General features: G+C 33.6%; 2 protein-coding genes across 4 annotated transcripts in view; one reads left to right on the top strand and one right to left on the bottom strand.

Annotated features, from left to right (window-relative positions):
• The window catches only part of LOC123524726 (peptidylprolyl isomerase domain and WD repeat-containing protein 1-like), a 28,589-nt gene extending 9,658 nt beyond the window's left edge, over nucleotides 1–18,931 (bottom strand). Inside the window, exons 1-8 of one of the 2 annotated variants that reach the window (XM_045303152.2) lie at nucleotides 18,794–18,931; nucleotides 12,565–12,667; nucleotides 10,629–10,732; nucleotides 7,709–7,804; nucleotides 6,752–6,839; nucleotides 2,755–2,860; nucleotides 2,033–2,176; nucleotides 1,268–1,342 (exon numbers count right to left, since the gene is read on the bottom strand). In XM_045303152.2, coding sequence (XP_045159087.2) covers nucleotides 1,268–1,342; nucleotides 2,033–2,176; nucleotides 2,755–2,860; nucleotides 6,752–6,839; nucleotides 7,709–7,804; nucleotides 10,629–10,732; nucleotides 12,565–12,667; nucleotides 18,794–18,890 — 813 coding nt within the window. In that variant the 5' untranslated portion in view covers nucleotides 18,891–18,931. The remainder of the gene's footprint in view (nucleotides 1–1,267; nucleotides 1,343–2,032; nucleotides 2,177–2,754; nucleotides 2,861–6,751; nucleotides 6,840–7,708; nucleotides 7,805–10,628; nucleotides 10,733–12,564; nucleotides 12,668–18,793) is intronic. The other variant, XM_053538531.1, reaches the window with a different exon arrangement.
• A 5,130-nt stretch (nucleotides 18,932–24,061) lies between these two features.
• LOC123524727 (neurocalcin homolog) overlaps nucleotides 24,062–27,113 on the top strand; it is a 128,455-nt gene continuing 125,403 nt past the window's right edge. The window contains exon 1 of one of the 2 annotated variants that reach the window (XM_045303153.2): nucleotides 24,062–24,160. The gene's annotated coding sequence lies outside the window, so the exon portion shown is untranslated. The remainder of the gene's footprint in view (nucleotides 24,161–27,113) is intronic. The other variant, XM_045303161.2, reaches the window with a different exon arrangement.

Here is a 27,113-nt window from a genome sequence, read left to right as displayed (position 1 = left end):
CTAAAATCGTTAGGGGTCATCTACTCTGCATGACCAATCATCCTATGAAGTTTCATCATTCTGGGTCAAGTGGTTCTCAAGTTACTGACCGGAAATGGTTTTCAATGTTCAGGCCCCTGTGACCTTGACCTTTCACAGAGTGACCCCAAAATCGTTAGGGGTCATCTATTCTGCATGACCAATCATCCTATTAAGTTTCAACATTCTGGGTCAAGTGGTTCTCAAGTTACTGACCGGAAATGGTTTTCAATGTTGAGGCCCCTGTGACCTTGACCTTTAATGGAGTGACCCCAAAATCAATAGGGGTCATCTACTTTGCATGTACAATCATCCTATGAAGTTTCAACATTCTGGGTCAAGTGGTTCTCTAGTTATTGATCGGAAATGGTTTTCAATGTTCAGGCCCCTGTGACCTTGACCTTTGACGGATTGACCCCAAAATCAATAGTGGTCATTTACTCTTCATGACCAATCATCCTATGAAGTTTCAACATTCTGGCTCAAGTGGTTCTCTAGTTATTGATCTGAAATGGTTTTCCATGTTCAGGCCCGTGACCTTGACCTTTGACGGAGTGACCCCAAAATCAATAGGGGTCATCTACTCTTCATGACCAATCATCCGATAAAGTTTCAACATTCTGGCTCAAGTGGTTCTCTAGTTATTGATCGGAAATGGTTTTCAATGTTCAGGCCCCTGTGACCTTGACCTTTGACGGAGTGACCCCAAAATCAATAGGGGTCATCTACTCTTCATGACCAATCATCCTATGAAGTTTCAACATTCTGGGTCAAGTGGTTCTCTAGTTATTGATCGGAAATGGTTTTCAATGTTCAGGCCTCTGTGACCTTGACCTTTGACGGAGTGACCCCAAAAACAATAGGGGTCGTCTACTCCAGCAGCCCTACAACCCTATGAAGTTTGAAGGTTCTAGGTCAAATGGTTCTCCAGTTATTACTCGGAAATGAAGTGTGACGTACGGACGGACAGACGGACGGACGGACAGGGCAAAAACAATATGTCTCCTCGGGGAGACATAACTGTAACTATTATTATGAAAATAGCTCAAGTTTGGGAGACAAATGAAAAAAGTTTGGAAATTGTAATAAACTAGTCAGGTGGTCAATGGATGGCACAGTGACACCTGTAAAACACAATTTATAACAAAATGGCATAGATTTGTATCTTGTACATATAATGATAGTATTTCTTAGACTTTATTTTTGATACATAGAAACAAGGTATATTTTAAGTAACAAAATAACAAACCTTTCTGTCAGTAGATATACTTGCAAACTTTTTACCATCTGGTGAAAAACACAAATCTGTTGGAACACACTTGCACTGAATAAATATCGAAGTAAAAAAAATATGCAGACTTGCTGGATACGTACCATAGATCCACATCATTGAATACATATGAAACAGGAAAAGACTGACAAATACTGTAAAATTGTTAAGACGTCATTAATATTCATAGGGTACTGTGGATATCCTTGTTGCATTGATCAATTAAATTAGATCTTAAAGAACTTATAAAATTCCTATATTTCTCTCTAAAACTTTAAAGCCATAAAGTCATGTCCCCATTATACCCAAAAGAATTTAAAAGAATGCAATGTGATTAAGTTGTGTCGAACAATTTGGTCCACAAAAACTGCTTAAGCTTGTTTTTGTTCTGAAGTTGCCCTAGTTGCATTTACAAGTATTAGTGGAAAACCTTTTTAAATAATCAATTGTGAACTGAACATGCTGAAATAAACTATTTCTTGCAGCACCAACAACAGTCTATCTAGCTTATCCTAATTTAGTTTAGGTCAATTGTGGTGAGAACTTGAACCTTATCTGAATCATTCTTGAGTCTTATTCCTGGAAAAACCAGTACTGGTGTCATATGACAAGGCATGGGCGTAACCCTAGTATGGCTGCTCAAACTATTGAAGTTCAATTTAAGAAGCTGACACATTAACCAATATAACATCACTCACCTGTCTATATAAGACCATAAATAAGGTGTATAACTTAAGACCTTACCTTGACAAAATCATACAAATCTGTGTCTGTCTTGTATTCCCACTGTAGGTTTTTCGGGAATTTATAATCACCTTTTGGTCCTGTCCACACCTCCAACATACCTCCTTTATCACATGATAGCACAAGGTCACATACAGGATTATACTGAAAACAGAAACATCTTATTTATCACAAGACAACAAAATATCACATACAGGACTATTTTTACTGAAGAAAGAAACACCACTTCACAAGGTCACTTAGAGAATACACTTAGAAACAAAAAACATATCAATGACAAATAGGCACACTGGTCAAAAACAAAACTTTCCTACATGGTTTCATGCCACGAGGTCAAATATTTTTTAAGATATATGCAAATCAAATATTTATGCACTTAATGCGTATCTTTCACTAAGTTAAGGACCATAACTCTGGCTGTATGAAATTCCAATTAAAACACAAGTTACTCTGAATCAAATACTTTTTGAGATATAAATAAGACAAATTCGGACGGACAGATGGACAAACGGACAAGGGTTACTCTAAACCACGCCCCCCTCCCCCTTCAAATCTTGATTTTACATGTTAGCTGAAAATATTTTTTCCCTCACCAGATTTTTCATTTTCAGCCACTCTTCAAAAAATATTGCATCTAGAGTTCACTCGGTGAAAGACATTTTGATCTTACACTGAAACATACAAACACGCTTTATCTTATATTCATGAAGAAAGATACAAACCTTTATCAGTGTAACAGGTTTATAGTGAAGTTTTTCTATAACGTGTAGTGGTGTGCTGGAGCCTCTTCCGTCATATATATGTACTTTTGGTGTCTCTTTCTCAGCTCTTTTGGAAAGAAAAATATATCTAACATCAGGCAAGATAAACTTACAACACAATTTCCTGGACATTTTTGTCTCACATAATTAATCTATTCCTATGTGTAATATAAAAGTTCAAAGAGAAAATGTTTTCTTCAGTTTATAGGTTGACTTTAGTTTTAACTTTTATTTTTTGATACTGATGTAAAGATAAAGAAGGTACATTTCTATGTGGAAAAACAGAATACAACATAGATAGAAGATATGCCAAAATATGATGCCTATGCAAAGACAAACAAATAAGAGCTGTCACAGGAGACAGTGTGCTCAACTATTTCGATGCTGGATAGTGAAACTGGGCACATCTGAGAAAACTGGAGCTGTCACTGGAGTATTTTTAACTCCAATGGCGGGTGAAGATATTGCACAATAGCCTGAGTCTGTGTCAAAAATATTAAGTAATAAGAGAAGTACAGATAAAGTGTATCAAAACACTATACAAGTACAGCCTAAGAAAAAAGGGAGCATAATTAATTAAATATTGGTGCAAGAGTTATGCATCTTGTATCATATGATGTGGGTGATGATGTGGAACAACTACTTCAAGTTTGAATCAAATGCATTTCATAATAACTGAGATATAGTGAAAATGCATCAAAATTAACTTCTAATTCTAAGTAAAAGGGGGCATAATTCATGAAAAATTGGTGCCAGAGTTATACACCTTGTGTTAAATGGTGTGGGTGATGATGTTGAACAACTATTTTAAGTTTGAATCAAATCCATTCAGTAATAACAGAGATAAAGTGAAAGTGCATCAAAACTTTAACCTGAAATTCTTAGTAAAAAGGGGGAATAATTCATGAAAAATTGGTGCCAGAGTTATGCACCTTGTGTCATATGGCATGGGTGATGATGTTGAACAACAATTTTAAGTTTGAATCAATCCATTCAGTAATAACTGAGATAGAGTGAAAGTGCATCTAAACTTTAACCTGAAATTCTAAGTAAAAAGGGGGAATAATTCATAAAATATTCGTGCCAGAGTTATGCATCTTGTGTGATATGATGTGGGTGATGATGTTAAACAAGTATTTTAAGTTTGAATCAAATCCATTCAGTAATAACAGAGATAGAGTGAAAGTGCATCAAAACTTTAACCTTAAAAACTAAGTGAAAAGGGGAGATAAATCATGAAATATTGGTGCCTGAGTTAGGCCCTTATGTCAGATGATGTGGGTGATGATGAGGAATAACTATTTCAAGTTTGAATCAAATCCATCAAGTAATTACAGAGGTAAGTTGAAAAAAGAGAAAATGTAAAAAAAACTTTAACTAAGGTGGGGACGCGGAAAGACGCCGACGCGGGTCGAGTAGGATAGCTCTCCTTATACTTCGTATAGCCAAGCTAAAAATGTATACCAAAATACAATGTCAATATGGAGAAACAGAAAGAAACAAATAATATATAAAAAATATGATGTCTACACGGAAACAAAGAAAAAAGATAGATATACCAAGATATGATGTCTATGCAAAGGCACATAAAGAAAATACACCAAGATATGATGTCTATATGAAAACACAGAAAGAATATTATCAAGATATGATGTCTATGTGAAGACACAGAAAGAAGACACACCAAGACGTGATGTCTATATGAAAACACAGAAAGAAGATTATCAAGATATGATGTCTTTGTGAATGCACAGAAAGAAGATACACCAAGATATAATACCTATGCAAAAGCACAGAAAGAAGATACACCAATATATGATATCTATGTGAAGGCACAGAAAGAAGATATAACAATATATGATATCTATGTGAAGACACATAAAGGTACACCAAGATATGATATCTATGCAAATGCTCAGAAAGAAGATACACCAAGATATGATATCTATGCAAAGGCACAGAAAGAAAATACACCAAGATATGATATCTATGCAAAGGCACAGAAAGAAGATACACCAAGATATGATATCTATACAAAGGTACAGAAAGAAGATACACCAAGATATGATATCTATGTGAAGGCACAGAAAGAAGATACACCAAGATATGATATCTATGTGAAGACACAGAAAGAAGATACACCAAGATATGATATCTATGCAAAGGCACAGAAAGAAGATACACCAAGATATGATATCTATACAAAGGCACAGAAAGAAGATACACCAAGATATGATATCTATGCAAAGGCACAGAAAGAAGATACACCAAGATATGATATCTATGCAAAGGCACAGAAAGAAGATACACCAAGATATGATATCTATACAAAGGTACAGAAAGAAGATACACCAAGATATGATATCTATGTGAAGGCACAGAAAGAAGATATACCAAGATATGATATCTATGTGAAGACACAGAAAGAAGATACACCAAGATATGATATCTATGCAAAGGCACAGAAAGAAGATACACCAAGATATGATATCTATACAAAGGTACAGAAAGAAGATACACCAAGATATGATATCTATGTGAAGGCACAGAAAGAAGATATACCAAGATATGATATCTATGTGAAGACACAGAAAGAAGATACACCAAGATATGATATCTATGCAAAGGCATAGAAAGAAGATACACCAAGATATGAAATCTATGCAAAGGCACAGAAAGAAGATACACCAAGATATGATATCTATGCAAAGGCACAGAAAGAAGATACACCAAGATATGATATCTATGCAAAGGCACAGAAAGAAGATATGATATCTATGCAAATGCTCAGAAAGAAGATACACCAAGATATGATATCTATGCAAAGGCACAGAAAGAAAATACACCAAGATATGATATCTATGCAAAGGCACAGAAAGAAGATACACCAAGATATGATATCTATACAAAGGTACAGAAAGAAGATACACCAAGATATGATATCTATGTGAAGGCACAGAAAGAAGATACACCAAGATATGATATCTATGTGAAGACACAGAAAGAAGATACACCAAGATATGATATCTATGCAAAGGCACAGAAAGAAGATACACCAAGATATGATATCTATGCAAAGGCACAGAAAGAAGATACACCAAGATATGATATCTATGCAAAGGCACAGAAAGAAGATACACCAAGATATGATATCTATGCAAAGGCACAGAAAGAAGATACACCAAGATATGATATCTATGTGAAGACACAAAAAGAAGATACACCAAGATATGATATCTATGCAAAGGCACAGAAAGAAGATACACCAAGATATGATGTCTATGTGAAGGCACAGAAAGAAGATATACCAAGATATGATATCTATGCAAAGGCACAGAAAGAAGATACACTAATATATGATGTCTATGTGAAGACACAAAAAGAAGATACACCAAGACATGATATCTATGTGAAGATATACCAGAAGAAGATATACCAAGATACAATGTCTATGTGAAGGTAGAGAAAGAAGATATACCAAGATATGATGTCTTTGTGAAGGCACAGAAAGAAGATATACCAAGATATATATGCTGTTTATGTGGTGAAAACATAGAAAGAAGATATACCAAGATATGATATCTATGCAAAGGCACAGAAAGAAGATATACCAAGATATGATGTCTACGTGAAGGCACAGAAAGAAGATATAATAAGATAATTTATGCTGTTTATGTGGTGAAAACACAGAAAAAAGATATACCAAGATATGATGTCTATGTAAAGGTACAGAAAGAAGATATACAAAGATATGATGTTTATGTATAAATGCAGATAGAAGATATACCAAGATATGCTGTTTATGTAGTGAACACACAGAAAGAAGATATACAAAAATATGATGTTTTTGTATAAATGCAGAAAGATGATGTAAAGACAGAAAAAATAAATAACAAATTAAGACGTCTATGTAAAAACACAGAAAAGAAATTTTGTTCTTTAGAATGGAAAATCTTACATTGCAACAGCAGGTATGGCATCACCAGAGTTGTAGATCCAGCCACAACAACCAGGCACAAATTCTAACTTGTACATGTTGATCATGTCTAAAACAAAAATATACGTAAATTTTACAAAAATAAATACACATTCTGCAGTAAAGTAGCTCTGTCTTACTGAGTTAAATACTTAAAAAGTATTCTTGAATTTATCATCAAGAAAATTTTCATAGAATTGTGTCTATTACATTCATTGAAAGTCCAATGACTTTCTGGAAATCTTTTAACACAATCTGAATCCATACCAAAAATATCTCCATTTAGGATAGAACCTCTCCTGTTGTTCTAACAAGTAAACTAAAACCCCTCCCTTTTGAATTTGATTTTCAAAGCCTCTACCAGTAAAAAAAAAGATGGATAAAACCTTTCCAAGATTTTGAACAAGTATGATAAACATCTACCACTGTGCTGTAGAGATATTATCTATGGGACGAATTCTGTCCCATTTGCATAAAGTACAGGAAGGGGTTTTTGCCAGCTCCTAAAATATCTAATATACTGGTAATATGGATCGAACTCCAATATAGTATGAAACTAGACGTGTGTCCATAGGACACAATAATGTGTGCCCGTTTACTGCCACTGTACGGTCATAATTATGATACTTACAATATTATCAATGCATGACCAAGTACACTTTCATATTATCTTTATTAAGAAATCAGAAATGGAAAAAAATTATGTCTAGTGATGGTATTACTAATAATACAATATCATCAATATATATAATCATAAAGATACAACAAAGGCAAATCTAAGTCCCCCTCCAAAACCACCCCCCATCCCCCCAAAAATAAACAAATATTTGGAAGGCAATAAAATAGGAAAGTTTTGCAGGATACTTCAGGGAGTATCTGCAGCTTACTTCATTCTGATGGTCAGATTGTGATTCTCATAGTTTTATAATTCATACATACCAAAGTTAACAACATCAAACACTTTAGATGATTTATCATCAGAGACTGTACAGGCCAGTTCTCCATTGTTGCTCACTTTCATGTCCTCAATAGAACCTGGAAATGCACAAATAAACAATATCTCATAGTTCTTTACAATATAGTAAGCATTTGTCTGAGATGAGTATTTGAAAGGTGACTTATGAATTGTCAGGTAATATGAAATCATTTAATTTCACTGATATGACATTTTGCAGTTTCAGCAAAGACAGTAACATTCATCATTGTGGAGACATGAATTCTTATACTTGAAATTTTTAAGAAAAAATAAGTATGATTTTTGGTTATTCACCAAGACTGAAGCAACAAAATCCACTAAAATCACCAAACAATTGTTGATTGGTATAGTACTGACTGAGTTTTCATTGGGGCACTAGTAATGGCTCCTAGATGATACTGACAATACACACATTTAAACTGTGTTTAAAATAGGTGAATTAATTAAAGAGGAAGACAACATTGTTCTTATACTGAAACTGTCTGCTAGGTCATCATAAAACATTTAAAAGACACTTAAAGAATTTCAAAATCTGAATAAAAATGAGAAAGATATGAACTTTATGAATATCTAAACAAAAAGGCAGCCATTCTGTTTCCGTTGCAACATAACACAAAATGGCTGATTCAGTCTTTTTCCAATTAGAACAAAAGAAACTGTCATTATTTACACCTAAAACTCAAGAGACTGTAAAAATTAATTGTTTCAAAGGATTTTAGCTAAATGTTTAATTCAACACCGTGACATCATAAACACTAAAATGACTGTCTCCACGGTTAGCCATTAATTTTTCTTAAATTTCAAACTGCCATAATCTTTCTTAGTAGTTGTCACTTTTTAAAAATTCTCTCGCATCAAGAATGCTCTGAGGGTATTTTTCTTTTCAAATTCATGTATCATAAGTTAAGTATTCCTTCCACTTTTGTTAGCAACTTCAAGATTCAAGGTATCTTGTCTGCTGGTACAAGAACACTGACATGGAATGTAATAATTATAAACAAAACATTTCAATGTATTTACTGAAGAGTTTAATTACCCAGCTGATTAGATAATTACACATGAATTGGTTAATGTTGTTTGTAGCAAAATTAAAACAAGAGGGCCATGATGGCCCTATATCGCTCACCTGAGTACCATTGCTTTAACCAAAAACAAAAAGAAAAATTCTTACAAGGTACAGATATGTCAAAATACACCTAAAAATTGGAGGTACCATCCATGTTGTACCACAGAAAAGTGGTCTCAGTTTTTCCCTACGGCCAATAATAAAAAGGTTACTAAATAAGCTATTTATAGTAACATAAAAGGGAAGTAATAAAAAAAATATTGTAAGCAAACAAAAGAAGGATCTGCCAAGTAAAAACAAGAGCATTGCAATGCAACGCAAATGCAGAGCAATATTCACATAAAACAAAGTCATATGACCTTTGACCCCTAAGTGTGATCTTGACATTGAACTTAGCCATCCGAAACATGCGCTGTGCACATCCTTTCAATGAGTGAACATTTGTGTCAGGTTTCTCTGAAATCCATCAAGGGGTTCAAGAGTTACAGAGCGGAAGGGAAATTGCTAACCAACATACAGACAGACAGACAGACACAAAGGCGATAACATAATACGTCCCTGCGGGCGTATAAAAAAAAATCGAGGTCTTATGGTGATACAAGTTGTGTGCAGGTTTGGTTAAAATCAAATCATAAATGAAGTTGCTATTGTGCAGACAAGGTCAAAATAGCCAATTTTGGCCCTTTCAGGGGCCATAACTCTGGAACCCATTATGGGATCTGGCCGGTTCAAGAATAGAATCAAGATCTTTTGGTGACACAAGTTTTGTTCAAGTTTGATTAAATTCAAATCATAAATAAAGCTGCTATTGTGCAGACAAGGTTAAAATAGCTAATTCCGGCCCTATCAGTGGCCATAACTCTGGAACCCATTAGGGGATCTGGTTGGTTTAAGAAAGGAACCAAGATCTTAAGGTGACACAAGTTGTGTGCAAGTTTGGTTAAAATCAAATCATAAATGAAGCAGCTATTGTGCAGACAAGCTCAAAATAGCTAATTTTGACCTCTTCAGGGGCCATAACTCTGGAACCCATAATGGAATCTTGCCAGTTCCAGAAAGGAACCAAGATCTTATGGTGATACAAGTTGTGTGCAAGTTTAGTAAAAATCAAACCATAAATAAAGCTGCTATTGTGCAGACAAGCTCAAAATAGCTAATTCTGGCCCTTTCAGGGGCCATAACTCTGGAACCCATAATGGGATCTGGCCAGTTCAAGAAAGGAACTGAGATCTTATGGTGATACAAGTTGTGTGCAAGATTGGTTAAAATAAAATCATAAATGAAACCACTATTGTGCAGACAAATTGTTGACGGACGGACACATGGACCGACGCACAGACGGACGCACGGACTGACGACGGACAAAGGGTGATCACAAAAGCTCACCTTGTCACTATGTGACAGGTGAGCTAACAATGAAAAGAAGAAATGTCGCTTTTGATGCTGCCGACGCAGTTAAATGAAATCTAATTTCTAAATGATTGAAATAAATTTAAATAACTATAAACATGTTTGCTACTGAATGCCTGTAATTATTATTATATCTAAACATAAGTGGTATGTCGCCTCTCACAGACTACTGGCTCAAATTTTGGAGCCACAGGCACCAACTTTTTCTGATTGGCATTTGTTGGCGCAAAGTGAAATTGACCCAGAGAAAACTGTGCATTGTTGTTAGTTTTTACCAATCATGTAAAAAAGCACCTTTTATACAAGCTGGACAGGCAATAGATATAAAATAAATCATATTTTTGATTATATCATTAAACTGTCTCCATGGAAAATATGGCGCAAACAGAAAGAATATTAAACCATACCTAGGTGGCATCTAAAATGTTTCACAAATTCTATGCCAGCCTCCTCTGTTTTCCTCCAAAATTTCAAATGTCCATCAGCACTGGCTGTGAGTATAAAGTCTGTCCTGTAATAAGTACAATTAATTCATCAGAAATTATTTTATAAAAAGTATTTCAATCCTCCATACCTACATGTACCAAGCCTCCCAAAAAAAAACTGTCACCAGACTCAACTTTGGTATTTTTGGCCTGCCTAAAAAAATCCTGAAAATGAACATGAATTTTATGTACTTGGGAAAAACACAAAATTCCATCTAATTTTAAGATAAATACAAAAATTGGTGAAAACAAACTATTTCCAACTTCAAACTATTATTTGATGCTTTAAATGGTAGAGTGTCATATGCTAGTAGTAAAAAAAAGAATGATGTCAACACTTACAACATATGTCCACTGAAAAGGTTTAATTAAGGATTACTCTTAGAAAGGGGCTCACTCCAAAATAAGTCGTCAAACATAGAAGTCCATATAAAATACTCATGTGTATTCCAGGTTGGTGACATATACAAAATTTCATTTGAAATGGGTAAGACTGTATGAGTAGCTGAGTACACAAGGTACAAATGTAGCTGCAATATTGTTTAAATCAGACGAAAGTCCCTATCATATGCATATGTCCATTTCATGCTGATGATGTATAATACCAAGTTTCATGTGAAGTGGAAGGGTGTTGATGATGTGTAATAAGTTTCATGTGCACTGCATTGGTGTTGATTGCATATACCAAGTTTCATGTTGAACTGGATGGAAACTGTAAGAGGAGTAGAATATCTAAACTACAAAATTAAGGTAGCTGTAATACTGTAAATTCCAAATAAAGCGATATAATTTAAGAAAATAAACAGACACAAAGGTTCTGGCAATACCAGCATGTTCACTGTATGAATGGGTCGGAACCTGTTGGAGTTCATTACACAATGTACAGATGAAGATGCAATGTTTCAAAGTCCAAAAAAAGATGCTGAGGTTAAAGAAAAAATATTGGACAATATGCCCATGTCCAGTTGATGATGTATTACAAGTTATGTAAGAAGAGCTGAATATAAAATGTCACGGATGAATGGACAGACAGACAGTTCAAATAATATATGCCTCCCAGGTCTATGAAACTTGCATAGAAACTTAATAATCAGTCCAGTCCAAGTCATGTAACACACTTCAACCTTTTGCCTGCTAGCAGCAAGTGATTTTGCCTATGCAACCAGTGCAGACCAAAATCAGTCCATGCAGGGCTGAGGCTGACCATGGTCTTCACTATTTGCTATTTCGACAGTAAATTTTCAAAGAACACCCCTTTGAATAATAATTGGTATCCCCAAATTGAATGATGGACCAGTCCATTTTACAAATTTAGCAGGCTGAAGGTTAACAATTAATCTTCATACCTACTTACTTTGTGATTTTGTTTGATGAACTGAAATATTTCTTGTTACTAAGCTATACATCTAGACTGAAAGTTTTACTGCACTGAATGAGATATTAAACAGCAGCTGCTGTTCACCTTTTACATTCAACATAGAGACAAGGAAAGTTACATATTGCAAAACTTATTTCAATTATTTTTATTCTAATATACCTGTCTCTGTTAAAACACGCTTACGCTAGAATGACGTCACACTAACGTGCGGTGACGTCAATGTTTTTGTTGCGGCCAAGAAAGAGCGCTACTGTATTTTATCTACTGTTTTAGATTAAGGCCATATTAGAATCAAAATAATTTATAGCAAAACCGTGTTTTAACACTATTTATACACTCGGGCGCTAATACGTCGTACAAATAATTTCACTCGGGCTATGCACTCGTGAAATTATTCCGCCCAACGTATAACCGCCCATCGTGCATAAATAGTGTTAAAACACTCTTTTGCTATAAATTATTTCTTAAATGAAATCTTACTTTGTTACGGCAACAAATTTGACGACATCTTTGTGCATGTAACTCTTCTCATAAGACTCTGAGTTAGGCAAATTTTCCAGGTAAAGCTTCTCAAATTCCAGAACTGAAATATTTCAAATAATATAGTTTTATATGTCAGTGCTATAGATAATTTTTCCTGAAATAAGTATGTTACTCACATTATTTTTTCACAGCTGATTAATATTTGTGTTAAAAATGCTGCTACTTGTAAAGTTACTGTCATTGTTTAAAAGCCTTAACCCATATTATGCTGGACACAATTTATTCTGCCTTTGCAACCAGTGCAGATGATGATCAGCCTGCACATCCATGCAGTCTGATCATAATCTGCACTGTTCGCCATTCAGTCAGTATCTTTTTGACCCCTTTTAACAGTTAATAATGGTACTATCCAAATTGGAAGATGGACAAGTTCATTATAGAAATTTAGCAGGGTATGGGTTAATATTATTCCAATGTTACTTATTGTTGTTGGTATTTACTGTGTGAAGACAAATTTTGACAAATAGCAGTTTCAAAGACAACCTTAAGATAAAGTTCTGCGTTAGAAGAAAGTAACAAGAAATGACAGAAATCCTCTTTCACCAAGCTTGACATTCTTAAACAAAAGTAAGAATTTGCTTTTAGAATTTCTTTAAACATCTTCTGCAAATCATTCCTTTATCTATTTCATTTTCTTCATATCTCTATAGAAGATATTATTGATTTAATTCAAAATTTATATATTGTGTCTATGAATAGTCAATAAGCAAGTGACTTGTATAAATGTACTGCAGTGACCATTTTTATCTGTTGAGAAACAGTTATCAAAAATCTATTGAGTTTTAGTTTGAATTCAGCCTTGTATGTACAGGTAATTTCTACAAACAATATATATATATATATATATATTTTTTTTTTTCTTTTTTTTTTTTTTTTTTTTTTATTTGGCACAAGTGTACATGACATGGCAATATAGCGATAAAACAAATGACAAATGCATAATAAATATTACATAGTGACAAACCAACAAATCATTAGACAGTTATATCATATTATTCAGCAAAACCATGTAATGCTCACCAATACCAGGGATAACACAAAAAAGATGAAATGATTCTTCTTATTTCCATTGTGGTCCCTGTTATTGGCGGCATGACACAGAAAGTCATGTTTAACTGTTATATTTTGAGTAATAAAGCAAGATACATAATCTTAAATACTGAATAATTTATGAAAGCTAATTGAGATCACATATATGTATCACAGTTAAGGATTTATCACATAATATTTCATGAGGAATGATCAGTGAAGGATAAGATGATCACAAAGTTGTCAGCCAAAATAGAAAACTCACTACTTCTGACGAAAATAAAAATATTTATACTTTAAAAATGTAAGTATAGCTACATTTAAATGAAATCAGTACAGCAGCAAAAATAAAAAAATATAAATGACTGAGATAAGAATTATATTGTCTGTTTAAATCAATTAAAAGATTTCAATATGCTACAACTAAGAGACTATTAAAATAAATTAGGCATTAAAAAGGATTTGATGGCATGCTTAAATGAATGGGAAGATTCAATATCCCTAAGATGTCGAGGGAGACCATTCCACAAAACAATCCCATTGTAAGCAAAAGACTTTCTACCAAAGCTACCCATCCTCTCTGGCAAAGAAAACCGACCAGTATCAACAAAGGAATAATTAGAATCAAAAGAATTTGATGATGGAAGTGCAGACACTCTAGATCTGGTGAAATGGTCATGGGCTGGAAAATGGGATGTAAAATGCTCCTTAAGATATTCCGGTGCAGTGCCTGACTTTATTCTATGGACATGACAGAGAGTTATCTGATCTACTCTCTTTGAGACAGGCAACCAATTTAGAGACTTGAATTGCTCTGACCCAACTTGAGACCTACTATCGATGTTCAAAACAAATCTGATCATTTTGTTTTGAGTAGTTTGAAGCCTATTTTTCCAATAGTTGGTCAATCTTGGATACCAACTAGAGCATACATAATCAAAATGACACTGTATCAGAGACATTACCAAAAGCTTCTTAGTATGAAGATCCAAGAACTGGTTCTTTCTATGAAGGAATTTTAACCGAGCATTAGACTTTGTGACCACTGAACGTGCAATTTCATCACCGGAAAGATTTTGGTCTAATGTAGCACCCAGATACTTCACTGAACTGGTTGCTTGAATGTTTGTACCATTACAAGAAACATTTAAAGCATTTTGTGTCTTTAACCTAGGCTTAGACCCAAAGAGAATAGACTCTGTTTTACCAAGATTGAGTGAAAGCTTGTTGTCAATAAGCCATTCACTTACATTTTCCATTTCCATAGATAAAATAGACTCAATATCAGCTATACTTTTACCATATACAAGAATTCCAGAGTCATCAGCATACAGTAATAACTTATTTTTGACCACAGCTGACATATCATTGACATAGATTAAAAATAAAAAGTGGACCAAGGATTGAACCTTGGGGAACCCCGCAGGTTACAGGGGCACGATTGGAATGGACACCTGAAACAGCAACTAACTGGTGTCTATCAGAAAGATATGATTGGAACTAGAGAACAACATCTGAACTAAGGCTATTCAGTTTCATTAACAAAATACTATGATTAACTGTACCGAATGCCTTCTGTAAATCCAGCAGAACCATTCCAACCATGTTACCTTTATCCATTTGAAACTTGACAAAATCTGAAAGATGGATAAGACAGGTATCCGTGGAAAATCCACGTCTGAACCCCGACTGAAAACTGTATAAAATTTTTTTCTCATTCAAGTAACCTTCCATTTGATCATAGATGACCCTTTCAAAAATCTTGGAAAGTATACATAAAATAGACACAGGACGATAGTTACCAACATCTGTTTTATCATTCTTCTTATAAAGATGGATAACCCGGGCATTCTTAAGATCATCGGCAACAGAACCCTGGATAATTGAAAGATTGATAATATGAGTCAAAGGACTGGCTATAACTGAAGCACTGTCCCTTAAAAACCTACAGGGGATGCCATCTAAACCAGTAGCCTTATTAGCACTGAGTCTGTTAAGATACTTCAAAATCTTGTTTTCAGAAACAACTGAAAATGAAAAACTATTTGGAAAAATACCTTTAAATAAATAAAATTTATTTACAAATGATTTACCATATTTAAAACAACTACTTGGCAGTTTTTCAACTAATTTTGATGCAACGGTTATATAAAAACTATTGAATTTTTCAGCAACATTTAAAAAATCAAAGCTAACTTCTCCATTAATTTTCAAACCAATGTTGCTAGAAGAACTAACACCTTTCTTAGATGACAAACCAAGCTGTTTTAAACATTTCCAGAGAGATTTAGAGTCTGATTTATTGCTTTCTACACTTTCTTTGAAATAATTTTTCTTTGCATTATCAATAAGAGTTTGAATACTATTTCTATGTTGTTTAAAACTTTCATAATGTTCAGCTGTTTTATTCTTTTTGTACAAATTAAAAGCTTTGTCTCTAGCATTGATACTTTGTAGAATGTCATCACTGATCCATGGCTCTGTTCGCTGTTTAATGCGAACTTCCTTTACAGGGGCATGCATGTCCAAAACAGACATAAAAATGTTTTTAAAACCCATACTTTGTGGAGTCATCTACAGACCACCAAAACAGCTTAACTTTTATAACATCCTGGAAACACTGTGCCATTCATGTGATGAATGTGTCACAATTATCATCTACAACAATTGACCTCATACTTGTTTCAAGCAGTTAATGAAGGATCCTACCAGAATCTCACAATTATCATCTACAACAATTGACCTCATACTTGTTTCAGACAAAGATAAAATTTCAAATAGTGGTGTTGTTGATGTATCTTTGAGTGACCATTAATTCATAATGTACATTATCAGGGTTGTGCCTAATTATTTTATAAAATAATTTATTATCGTACAGTTACCTGAATCAGTGGGGCACCAGAATCGGTGTATTTTGTTTAAGCATGCTCTTTGTTTGAACAGGGAGTCGTATGACATAATAAGTTTTTGCACTGGTTGTGTAAACTTATTAACTACATCACAGCTGTCAAACTTTGCAAAATGTGATTTTAAATAAAAAGTAATGATGATTTAAAATACCCATGTGTAAATTTTCATGAATTTCTTATTACTTTTTACCACTGTTACAAAATCTCCCCCACTTCCAACACTTTTTAACCATTTGAAACACTATTTTGTATGATGTAATTTCAAGATATTATGCCGAAATTATAAATATATGGTAATATGATATGCATTACCCAGAATTAGCATACAGGGTATTCCCAAAATTTCATCTTCTTATATATTTTTGTTGTAAAAAGTACTGTTTTAATTACCTCCAATTGTTTCACATGTGAGTGTAAATAAATCTTGTTTTTCTGCCAGAAATGGAAAGATTGCAGTTAAGTTGTTGCATCTCATTTGTATTCCCTCAATTTGGAGAATGTAACCATAAAGGATGTCACCATCATCCACCTCTTATACTGCTGCTTGCAAATGGAGGCTAGACTGCATGGTGGTTTTCGCTGCTAGTGCTTTGGTTAACCTTATTTGTTACAAATATTACAAATCCCAGTAAATATATTCATTTTCATGATAAGAAAGTATTGCTTTTATGATAACTTTAATGTTTTGGACATACTTTTCCATTTTAATATCACTTAACCATATGGACTGTGAGTACACTGATTCGGGTGACGGCATTTAGACATACCGCTTATAGGGGTCATGTTATTAAAATGGCTCTGATTTTAAATTGAAAGCTACTTATAAAGAATGTGGATCTCTTTAAAGGTGGATAATCAGATTTTGGCCATGTAACGGATTTGTTCGAAACTTTAGCATCTGATCATTTACACTCATTTATGTTCACTTAACACTTAATACAAATTAGATTTTCAGTGGAGGTATTTTTAAAATTTCATTTTCCTATCCTGGTTGCCCAACCAAGATAGAGTTATTTTATCATAAGTATAAATTTGATAAACATACTTTGCCTAAGGAATGTATAAATATTAGACATATTGTAATATATTTGTAAAATATTTGCATTAAACATTATATATTTAGATGGAATTCATTAGATTTAGAAACGCAAGTTTGAAAAATTATTATTACCTCCCTTTGCCTATCTTGGTTGCGCAACCAAGATAGATTGGAAATAAATGAATTCAGAAGCTACACACAGCTTTTAAACTTGCATTTTGGTTCAGATTGTTCAGTAGTTGATATGTCTATCAAATGCAAATGTAAAACTAGACATTGTATCGAAATAAAAAGAAATACCGAGCTTTTTATATACTTTCATATTAAAGGGGAGTAATTACAAAATTTTATAAAAATAATAAAATATACATTTCAAATAGGAATCTAACTCTATGTAATCGGTCTTTTTGTTCCTTAAATAATTCTCTACCAGAATATACAAAAAGTAAAAAATGTCATTAAATGTTGTTTAAATGTGACTGACCACCTTTAAAATGCACAAGTAAATAATGTATCAAAATAAGTTCATTTTGATATATTCAACCAAAGTTTAGACAAATGCACAAGAGATGAATCCTTATCCCCACCAATACTGGTAACTCCAGGCTAATTACAATTATTTTGGCAATCTTCTCAATTAAATTACAATTAATTACTTGCTTTTTGGGACAAATAATTAATTAATTACAATTATTCTGAAAGGGCAAGTAATTAAATAATTAAATTTCATCAAATTCTGCCTTAAAATTTCCACTTATATCCTTCGGCAAAATAAAATGTTTCAATGCAGCCAAGTTCAATTTCTAGGTGTCTAATAATCAGTTAGTTTATAAATAATGTAACATTATTTATTGTATATTTATAAACTAACTGATTATTGGACACTTAGAAAAACCGTAGATGATAGGCTAGACTCTCAATTGTAGATGGCTAGAACGTAAGCTGGGCATCAGGTTACCAGATGGCTAGACACTTCCATGAGCTTAGAAACGACAATGAAGTGGAACATTTATCAAAAGAACATAGTGAGTGGGTAGGGTTTTAACTTTCGACTCAGGTCAATGTAAACTCAACTGGTACAGTCTTAACTATTACGGAAAAATGAGTGTGTCGCGAAAATGGATGATAAAAAGAAAAGACAATGTTCTAACAGGTTATATCAATAATCTTCCACATTCAGTGTAAAGACCTTTTTGTTTCTTGTTCAAAGAAGATGTATCCGGCATAGGTCCAATACATTCATCATCCTCTTCGTCAACATCTTCGTGTTCCCTTTTTGAAGTCATGTTTACCAACACACAAACGCTCTTTTAGCCAAGCGCTTAAATGATACCGAAGAGGGTTTATCAATAAGTTTCAGTGCTAGCCACTGTTTCGGTTAGTTTATAGTACAAATACGTTTCAGCGGATAAGTTGATACATTCTATAGTTATGTTACAGTTTTTTAAAAAAATAACGTTTTTTTCTAATGACGTTTAAAAAAATGGATGCAAATGTGTTTAATTAAAAAATGTTCATAAACTACAATACATTTTCTTCACCCTGACTTTACTCTACATAAAACAGGGATAAACATTGGGGTTTTATATTGCTATTTATCGACTATACTCACCTGATAAAACTTTATTTCAATTGAGTGTAACATCCCATATATCTGCATGAATATTATGTAAATGATTTACATAGATTAGGTGGTAGAACCCAGTAATAATGGACATAAAAACGCATTGTATGCCATTTTACCCCGCCCCCCTTTATCTATTCCATTCCTCGTATTATTTCTCATACTTTATGTACTTTGAACATCTAATATACAGATATTAGATATGGCACTGACAGACCTGAAGTGGTAACTAGCACTTCTAAGCCAAAGAAGTATAAAATACTTTATTTAATTTTTATAGCTCTTAGCCTAAGCCTATACTGGCAAATATAGGTTTAGTCATGCTAATTACAACATTAGACCAAAGAAGTATAAAATACATATATTATTTTTATAGCTCTTTGTTTAGACCATCTCTTATAAACTCCCAACAAGAGGACCACGATGGTCCTGAATCGCTCACCTCTTCCCACATGACCCAGTTTTGAGTATGACATCGTTTTTTCTATTATTTGACATAGTGACCTAGTTTTTGAGCTCATGTGACCCAGTTTTGAACTTGACCTAGATATTATCAGGATAGAAATTCTGACCAATTTTCATGAAGATCCATTGAAAAATATGGTCTCTAGAGAGGTCACAAAGTTTTTCTATTATTTGACCTATTGACCTAGTTTTCGAAGGTACGTGACCCTGTTTTGAACTTTACCTAGATATCATCAAGGTGAACATTCTCACTAATTTTGCATGAAGATCTCATGAAAAATATGGCCTCTAGAGAGGTCACAAGGTTTTTCTATTTTTATACCTACTGGCCGAGTTTTTGACCGCACGTGACCCAGTTTCGAAAATGACCTAGATATCATCAAGATGAACATTCAGATCAATTTTCATGAAGATCCATTGAAAAATATGGCCTCTAGAGAGGTCAAAATATTTTGATAATTTTACACCTACTGACCTAGTTTTTGACTGCAGTTGACCCAGTTTCAAACTTGACCTAGATATTATCAAGATGAACATTCAGACCAATTTTCATACAGATCCCATGAAAAGTATGGCCTCTAGAGAGGTCACAAGGTTTTTTTATTATTTGACCTACTGACATAGTTTTTTAAGGCACGTGACCCAGTTTCAAACTTGACCTAGATATCATCAAGGTGAACATTCTGACCAATTTTTATGAAGATCCATTCATAAGTATGGCCTCTGGAGAGGTCACAAGGTTTTTCTATTTTTAGACCTACTGACCTAGTTTTTGACCGCACATGACCCTATTTCGAACTTGACCTATATATCATCAAGATGAACATTCAGACCAATTTTCATACAGATCCCATGAAAAATATGGCCTATAGAGGGTTACAAGGTTTTTCTATTATTTGACCTACTGACCTAGTTTTTGAAGGCACGTGACCCTGTATCGAACTTGACCTAGATCTCATCAGGATGAACATTCAGACCAACTTTCATACAGATCCCATGAAAAATATGGCCTCTAGAGAGGTCACAAGGTTTTTCTATTATTTGACCTACTGACGTAGTTTTTGATGGCACGTGACCCACTTTCGACCTTGGCTTAGATTTCATCAAGATGAACATTCTGACCAATTTTCATCAAGATCTCATGACATATATGGCCTCTAGAGAGGTCACAAGGTTTTTCTATTTTTAGACCTACTGACCTAGTTTTTGAACGCACGTGACCCAGTTTCGAACTTGACCTAGATATCATCAAGATGAACATTCAGACCAACTTTCATACAGAGATCCCATTAAAAATATGGCCTTTAGAGAGGTCACAAGGTTTTTCTATTATTTGACCTACTGACCTAGTTTTTGACGGCATGTGACCCAGTTTCGAACTTGTCCTAGATATCATCAAGATGAACATTCAGACCAATTTTCATGAAGATCTTTGAAATATATGGCCTCTAGAGAGGTCACAAGGTTTTTCTATTTTTAGACCTACTGACCTAGTTTTTGATGGCACATGATCCAGTTTCGAACTTGACCTAGATATCATCAAGGTGAACATTCTGACCAAATTTCATGAAGATCTTGTGAAATATATGGCCTCTAGAGAGGTCACAAGGTTTTTCAATTTTTAGACCTACTGACCTAGTTTTTGACCACACGTGACCCAGTTTCGAACTTGACCTAGATATCATCAAGATGACCATTCTGACCAACTTTCATAAAGATCCCATGAAAAATGTGACCTCTAGAGTGGTCACAAGCAAAAGTTTACGGACGGACGCACGCACGCAGCACGGACGACGGATGACGCACGATCACAAAAGCTCACCTTGTCACTTTGTGACAAGTGAGCTAAAAATCAAAACTGTTTATAACATGACTGTTATTAAAAGTTACAAATGTCTCACTGGGTGCAGTATTTTGCAGCTTTTGTCATAATTCCTAAACTTTAAAAGTCCAAAACTAACTAAATGATATTCTAGATTTACAGTACAGAAAATAAAATGTAAATGTTTACATGTAACTTTCTCTTGATATAAATACTGATATTGAAGTTCTGCATTAATTATTTTGTTATTTTAAACCAGTATCTTTGAAACTGTTACATATAGCATTAATAAAAAAAAATATATCCCTGCTATGTGTGTTTAAAGGATTTTAAAACTGGGAAAATGATGTCTTGAACATCATGTATTTGCGACCAACTTAGTTCACTATTTCAACAAACTTTAAACTGGCACATTTTCTTTTGTTACAGTGCTTTAGGATATGAAGGATAGCTTGCAAACTTGTCCTGCATTCCAATTCAAGGAAAAACAAATTTGTAGTTTTTCCTGGATATCACAAGGAAAAAGTAATTGTATTCCTTTCAGAACATTCAGCTTTCAATAAAAGTTCATGTACTTTTTTTCTTCTTTCTACTGTTTACATATGAATTGATTTAGTGTGTAGTAGATAGTTTTGGTCATTTTTAGCTATTAATACTACCCAGGATTTCTTTACTATAAATCAGAATAATAATATACATTCTTTTCATCCTGAAGCACTGTACATAGTAATTGTCTGATTGTGATTCGCCTCATCTAAGTAAGGATTATTTCTGCTGTGTACTTGCCCAGTAGAATTCAGTATTGCACACTACTCTGTTAAATAATAATCTTTATTTCACAAGATAATAAAAATGAAATAGCGTAAAACATACGATTGGAAACATTTCCAAACAGATCTACATTAAACAAACTTTTTTATTTTTAAGTCCACGTTCTTCTCTGAAAATACATATTATTACTCCTATTTTATTTTACCTTTATCTTTATTTACATACGTTAATTTATATGTGTGTTATAAGGCAAAGTTTTCACATACAGGAACACCTAAAAAAATATGTAGATGTCTAATTCCTTAAACTTCAAATAAACCCATTTTTCTCAGCAACGATTTTTCAACATTTGTTGCCGATGCCCAAATACACGCCCCCATCCCCACCCTCCCTCAACTTTCAGCAAATTTTGAACCGAAAGCATGACCATTGTTAGGAAATGTTCTAACTAAGAAATTGAATGCGCACTTGTATGTTCAGAAATAAGAAAGTTATCGCCAGTGTTTCTTCTTCTTCTTGTTTTTTGTTCTTGAATTTTATGATCTGTTTACATATACAAGGAAAGTAATACCGAATGACTCTTCTAAGGAATCGGAGTAGTTGTCTCATCCAATTAAAAAAATATCAATTTTTGGACTCAAGTCCAATAGGAAAAACATGGCTTTTTTTTATCGTAGATTTTGGATGCTGCTTTTATATTATACTGGTACACAAGAAATCATGGCTGTATTGTAAATCATTACCTCTCAATCAAACTGAGTCTGCTATTATTGTTCCTGGTTGCGTTCTATGCTTTCAAAGGATTATTTTTTTTACAGATTTTATTTCTATTGAATCGCCACATAATACAAAGGAAGAAGAGCTATTAATTGGATAAATTTATAGAGGTATGAAATAATAAAGAATATTTTAGTGCTAAAGATGGCTATAAGCAATTATTTGATTCCAACATTAACATGGATATTTGACTTCATTGAACATCAAACTGTTCATTTCCTGAGATAACTTTTAAGCTAATAGACTTGAGATTTTCAAAATTATTTAATTTACTTCTGTTATGTAATGAATAAATTTGACATAAGAACATAACCTAACATAACATATGGAGCAACTGATCGGATTGTGCATTCAATTTCAATGCAAAGTTGGAGAATATCAGTTATGAATTGTGCACACATTAATGTATCCTAGATAATTTTCTGTCATCACCTGGTTTCGTATTGGAGACTCCTCTAATAGAAATTTTGGAGGATAGTGCATGATACAGAAGCTACATATCTACTCCAATTCGAGAAAAGTCCTTTGCTCTTTTCGCCTGTAAAACTTAGTTATTTTGGTTGAATGAAGGGTTAAATCGAACACAATACCACAAAAGTTCTTCAAGGAATAATCTGTTATCAGTAATATTTTTCTAATATGTGTCACGTTGAAAAGGTGATGATCTTCTTCACTTATTCACTGTATACCTCATTTATTTAGGTCCTAGGTCAGGAAGACCTCGTATTTCTTATATGATGTCAACATTATTTAATATAAAGAGTGTGGTCAATCTTATTAAGATACGAAAGATGTGCATAGAGTGTTAGAAGGTGCAGAGTACTTACTTTAAGGTAAGGCAACCCGATAACACATTAACGCTTTCAAGAATTATTAATTCATACGAAAAAAAAAAACACACACCTACGGCATTGATGCTTAACTGCATTGCCAAAATAAAATATATCATTCTGAAGCTTTTGGAACACCCCTTTATGATTTTCAAATCATCGCGCCGCCGGATGTTTAAATCACGTGACCTATCGACATGGTTAATTGGTTGTTATTAGTGGATATTGACAGGAACAGAATAGTGCTGTACTGAATTAACCAAAAAGGTATATGTCTGTTTTATGGTGGGACAAGCTATGTGTGCCATAAATTGTTCAAACCGAGACTGCAGTTACTCATGTGTTTCATTATATTTTGTTGTGAATTTATGACAACAATGTGAAAAAGACCTGACAGGTTTGGTAGAGTTGTCTTTCTTTTACATCATACATGCTATCAAACAAATACTGTATAGCATTTGCTAAAGTGTGTTGAAGATATTTTGTCAAGACTTGCAGACAGTGATAATAGTTTTTACAGCAGGTAGTCTGTTTGTACATTTGTATTGCTTTAGCCTTTACCTGTATTAAAGTATCCATGTTCTATTTAACCCTCACCATGCTAAATTTCTATAATGGACTGGTCCATCATTCAATTTGGGCAATACCATTTATTATTCGAAGGGGTGTTCACTGAAAATTTACTGACTGAATAGCGAACAGTGCAGACCATGATCAGACTGCATGGATGTGCAGGCTGATCTTGGTCTGCACTGGTCGCAAAGGCAGAATCACTTGCCGCCAGCAGGCAAAGGGTTAAAGAGTTGATCGGGTCGGAGACCACCTGGATTGAGAGACATTCTCTCGATCTTAGAAACTGACTGATTCTATCTAAACTGACTGTCTATCGTTCAAAAGACAAAATGTACGTCTTCTGATAGAAAGAATGGATTCAGCTTAAGTGCTGAAAAACCATGAAATCTTTATTAAAACAATCATTTCATTCACATACATTGAGTATTCATTTAAACAACTTGTTATTTCAGATAAACTTTACAAGAAACACTTTTCATGAAAGTTTGCTTAAGCATTATAATGCTTAAACAAAATTCCCAAATAATTTGGATTTTGAAAATTTGACAAAATTAAGGTAATTTTCTATCTTTGAAATAAATTTGCGCATTAAATATTCAATGTGGTATAATTGTAATAATGATAATAATAATAATGTTCAAATTATTCTTTCATTGATTTTCATTGCTTAAGCAAATTTGAGTCTTTCGATCAAAGGACATTTTGTCTTTGGAATGAGAGACAATGTTTAAATCAAGAGAATGTCTTTCAATTCAGGTGAAGTCTCCAACCTGTTTATAGATGAGAGATCCAGTCATCTAAATTCTTCTTCATCATATGGTGATGTAGGTTGACTTGTTCCTTTATGTGTTGAAATGCAGTAAAATCAAGCTCATTCATTTATCCGGTACACAGGCATGAAGATGTTTTTGCTGTTCACTAGTTCTGGCAGCCCTATTAAACTTAACTGACACTTTATTTTTTGATGGCCACGTCCATTAAATTATGGCGTAACCTCAGAGGTTTACATAACCAGTGTCGAACTGCAACATATGTGCACTGACTCTCATAAGAAACTGATGACGTCATGGGAAGTTCAAAGCACTAACTTGTTATTTTTGGTATCAATGTCAACATTTTTTATATTTATAAATTTTACTGAATTATCTATCTTCGGTTGACGTCAAACCCCTTGTGGGAACGTAGACGTTATAAGTATAAGCATTAATCAGCACTGTTCATAAAGAACATACCTCAGAGACAGAAAGTTTAAATTCAGGAAAATAACATAAATAACAGTTGTATATGCCCTTTTTTTTTTTCAAATGAAAAGTACCTTATCACGTGACAATTGCAGTGGTTGGCAAAATATTGCAGACAGTGGTAGCCATTTGAAATTCAGTGTGTAACTCTTCTTTATGTTATGTTGCATGGTTTATTTTATGTCATATCAAAAGAAATATGGATAAAAACATATAAAAGTATAATTTGAGTCTGCAGTATTTGAATTTATGAAATTATAGTATGACAGCTTTTTGACATGATTTTTGGTTCGATTTCGATATGGGGTTTGTTTCAGTGCAGAGATCCATAACAGCTAGCATAATTATAAACATCTCTGAAGCTGTGACACTTGCACTGAATACTGCATGCAGTTTGGTAGATCATGTCATGCCATGTGCAAAGAGCAACTGAACTACCCATGAATAATGGGTTACAAAGTCCCAAAATCTCTTGCTTGGAAATCTCCTCCTCAACTGATTTTAGGCGTGTTTTATCAACACGATTTTGGATATATATTACACTTTAAGTATTGATTAGCAGTTTATGACGCTTTACTTAATGCGTCTTCAGCAGGTTTACAAAATATTATTTCTGTAGTCGAGTTGTTAACGTGTTGGTGGCTAATGCATGTAACACTTTTTGTGCATTATTATTTTAGCCAGTTCACTAAGTAACGGGCATTATGTCCTGCAGTTGCTAGGATTTTTCTTACACCTTTCTACTAAATATGATTGGTTAAGATAAAAATAGACTAAAATAAAAAATGAAAAATATATATTTTGGACAGATAACTTTGTTCACAAGAATACTTACAAGTCTTTGGTGCCTTTTCACTTAAAAGTTATAATTTTTGAACTGCAAATGAAATTATTGTTGAAGTGTTTGACTAGCCAGTTGAAGTATGTCCCAGAGTAATGTGTTTTAGAATACCCAATTCAATGTAGTCAATTCTTAATAAAAATAAAAACTGGTTGGGTAAATACCCAGTTGACTCTGAAAGCTTATCTTTTGTTTTGATTTGTAAAAATAAACGTATTACGTTGCATTAAACCTGACCTTCCTGCAGCATGATGTATTGTTGGGAAAAACTGCACTGAGACACTTTGAATGTGCACTCTTTCTGCTATTCTGACATAAACTCTTGTGAATATTTAATTTGAAATGCTTGATACCAAGATAATTTTAGACTTATTTCATACCATTTCTAATGTTTAATTGTGAAATCATTCATACATGTGAAAAGTGTCATTTCAGAAAGTCATGTTTTTCATCTTTGATGAATTTTATACGATCAGTGAGGTTGATAATCAGTAAATTCTTTTTTCTAACACAGAGCCAATGTACCATAAATTCACTTTTCATTTAATAAATATTGTAAACTTTT

This window comes from Mercenaria mercenaria, chromosome 3, assembly GCF_021730395.1.
Source record: "Mercenaria mercenaria strain notata chromosome 3, MADL_Memer_1, whole genome shotgun sequence".
Classification (NCBI taxonomy): Eukaryota; Metazoa; Mollusca; class Bivalvia; order Venerida; family Veneridae; genus Mercenaria; species Mercenaria mercenaria.
This window is presented reverse-complemented; position numbering and strand designations above follow the sequence as displayed.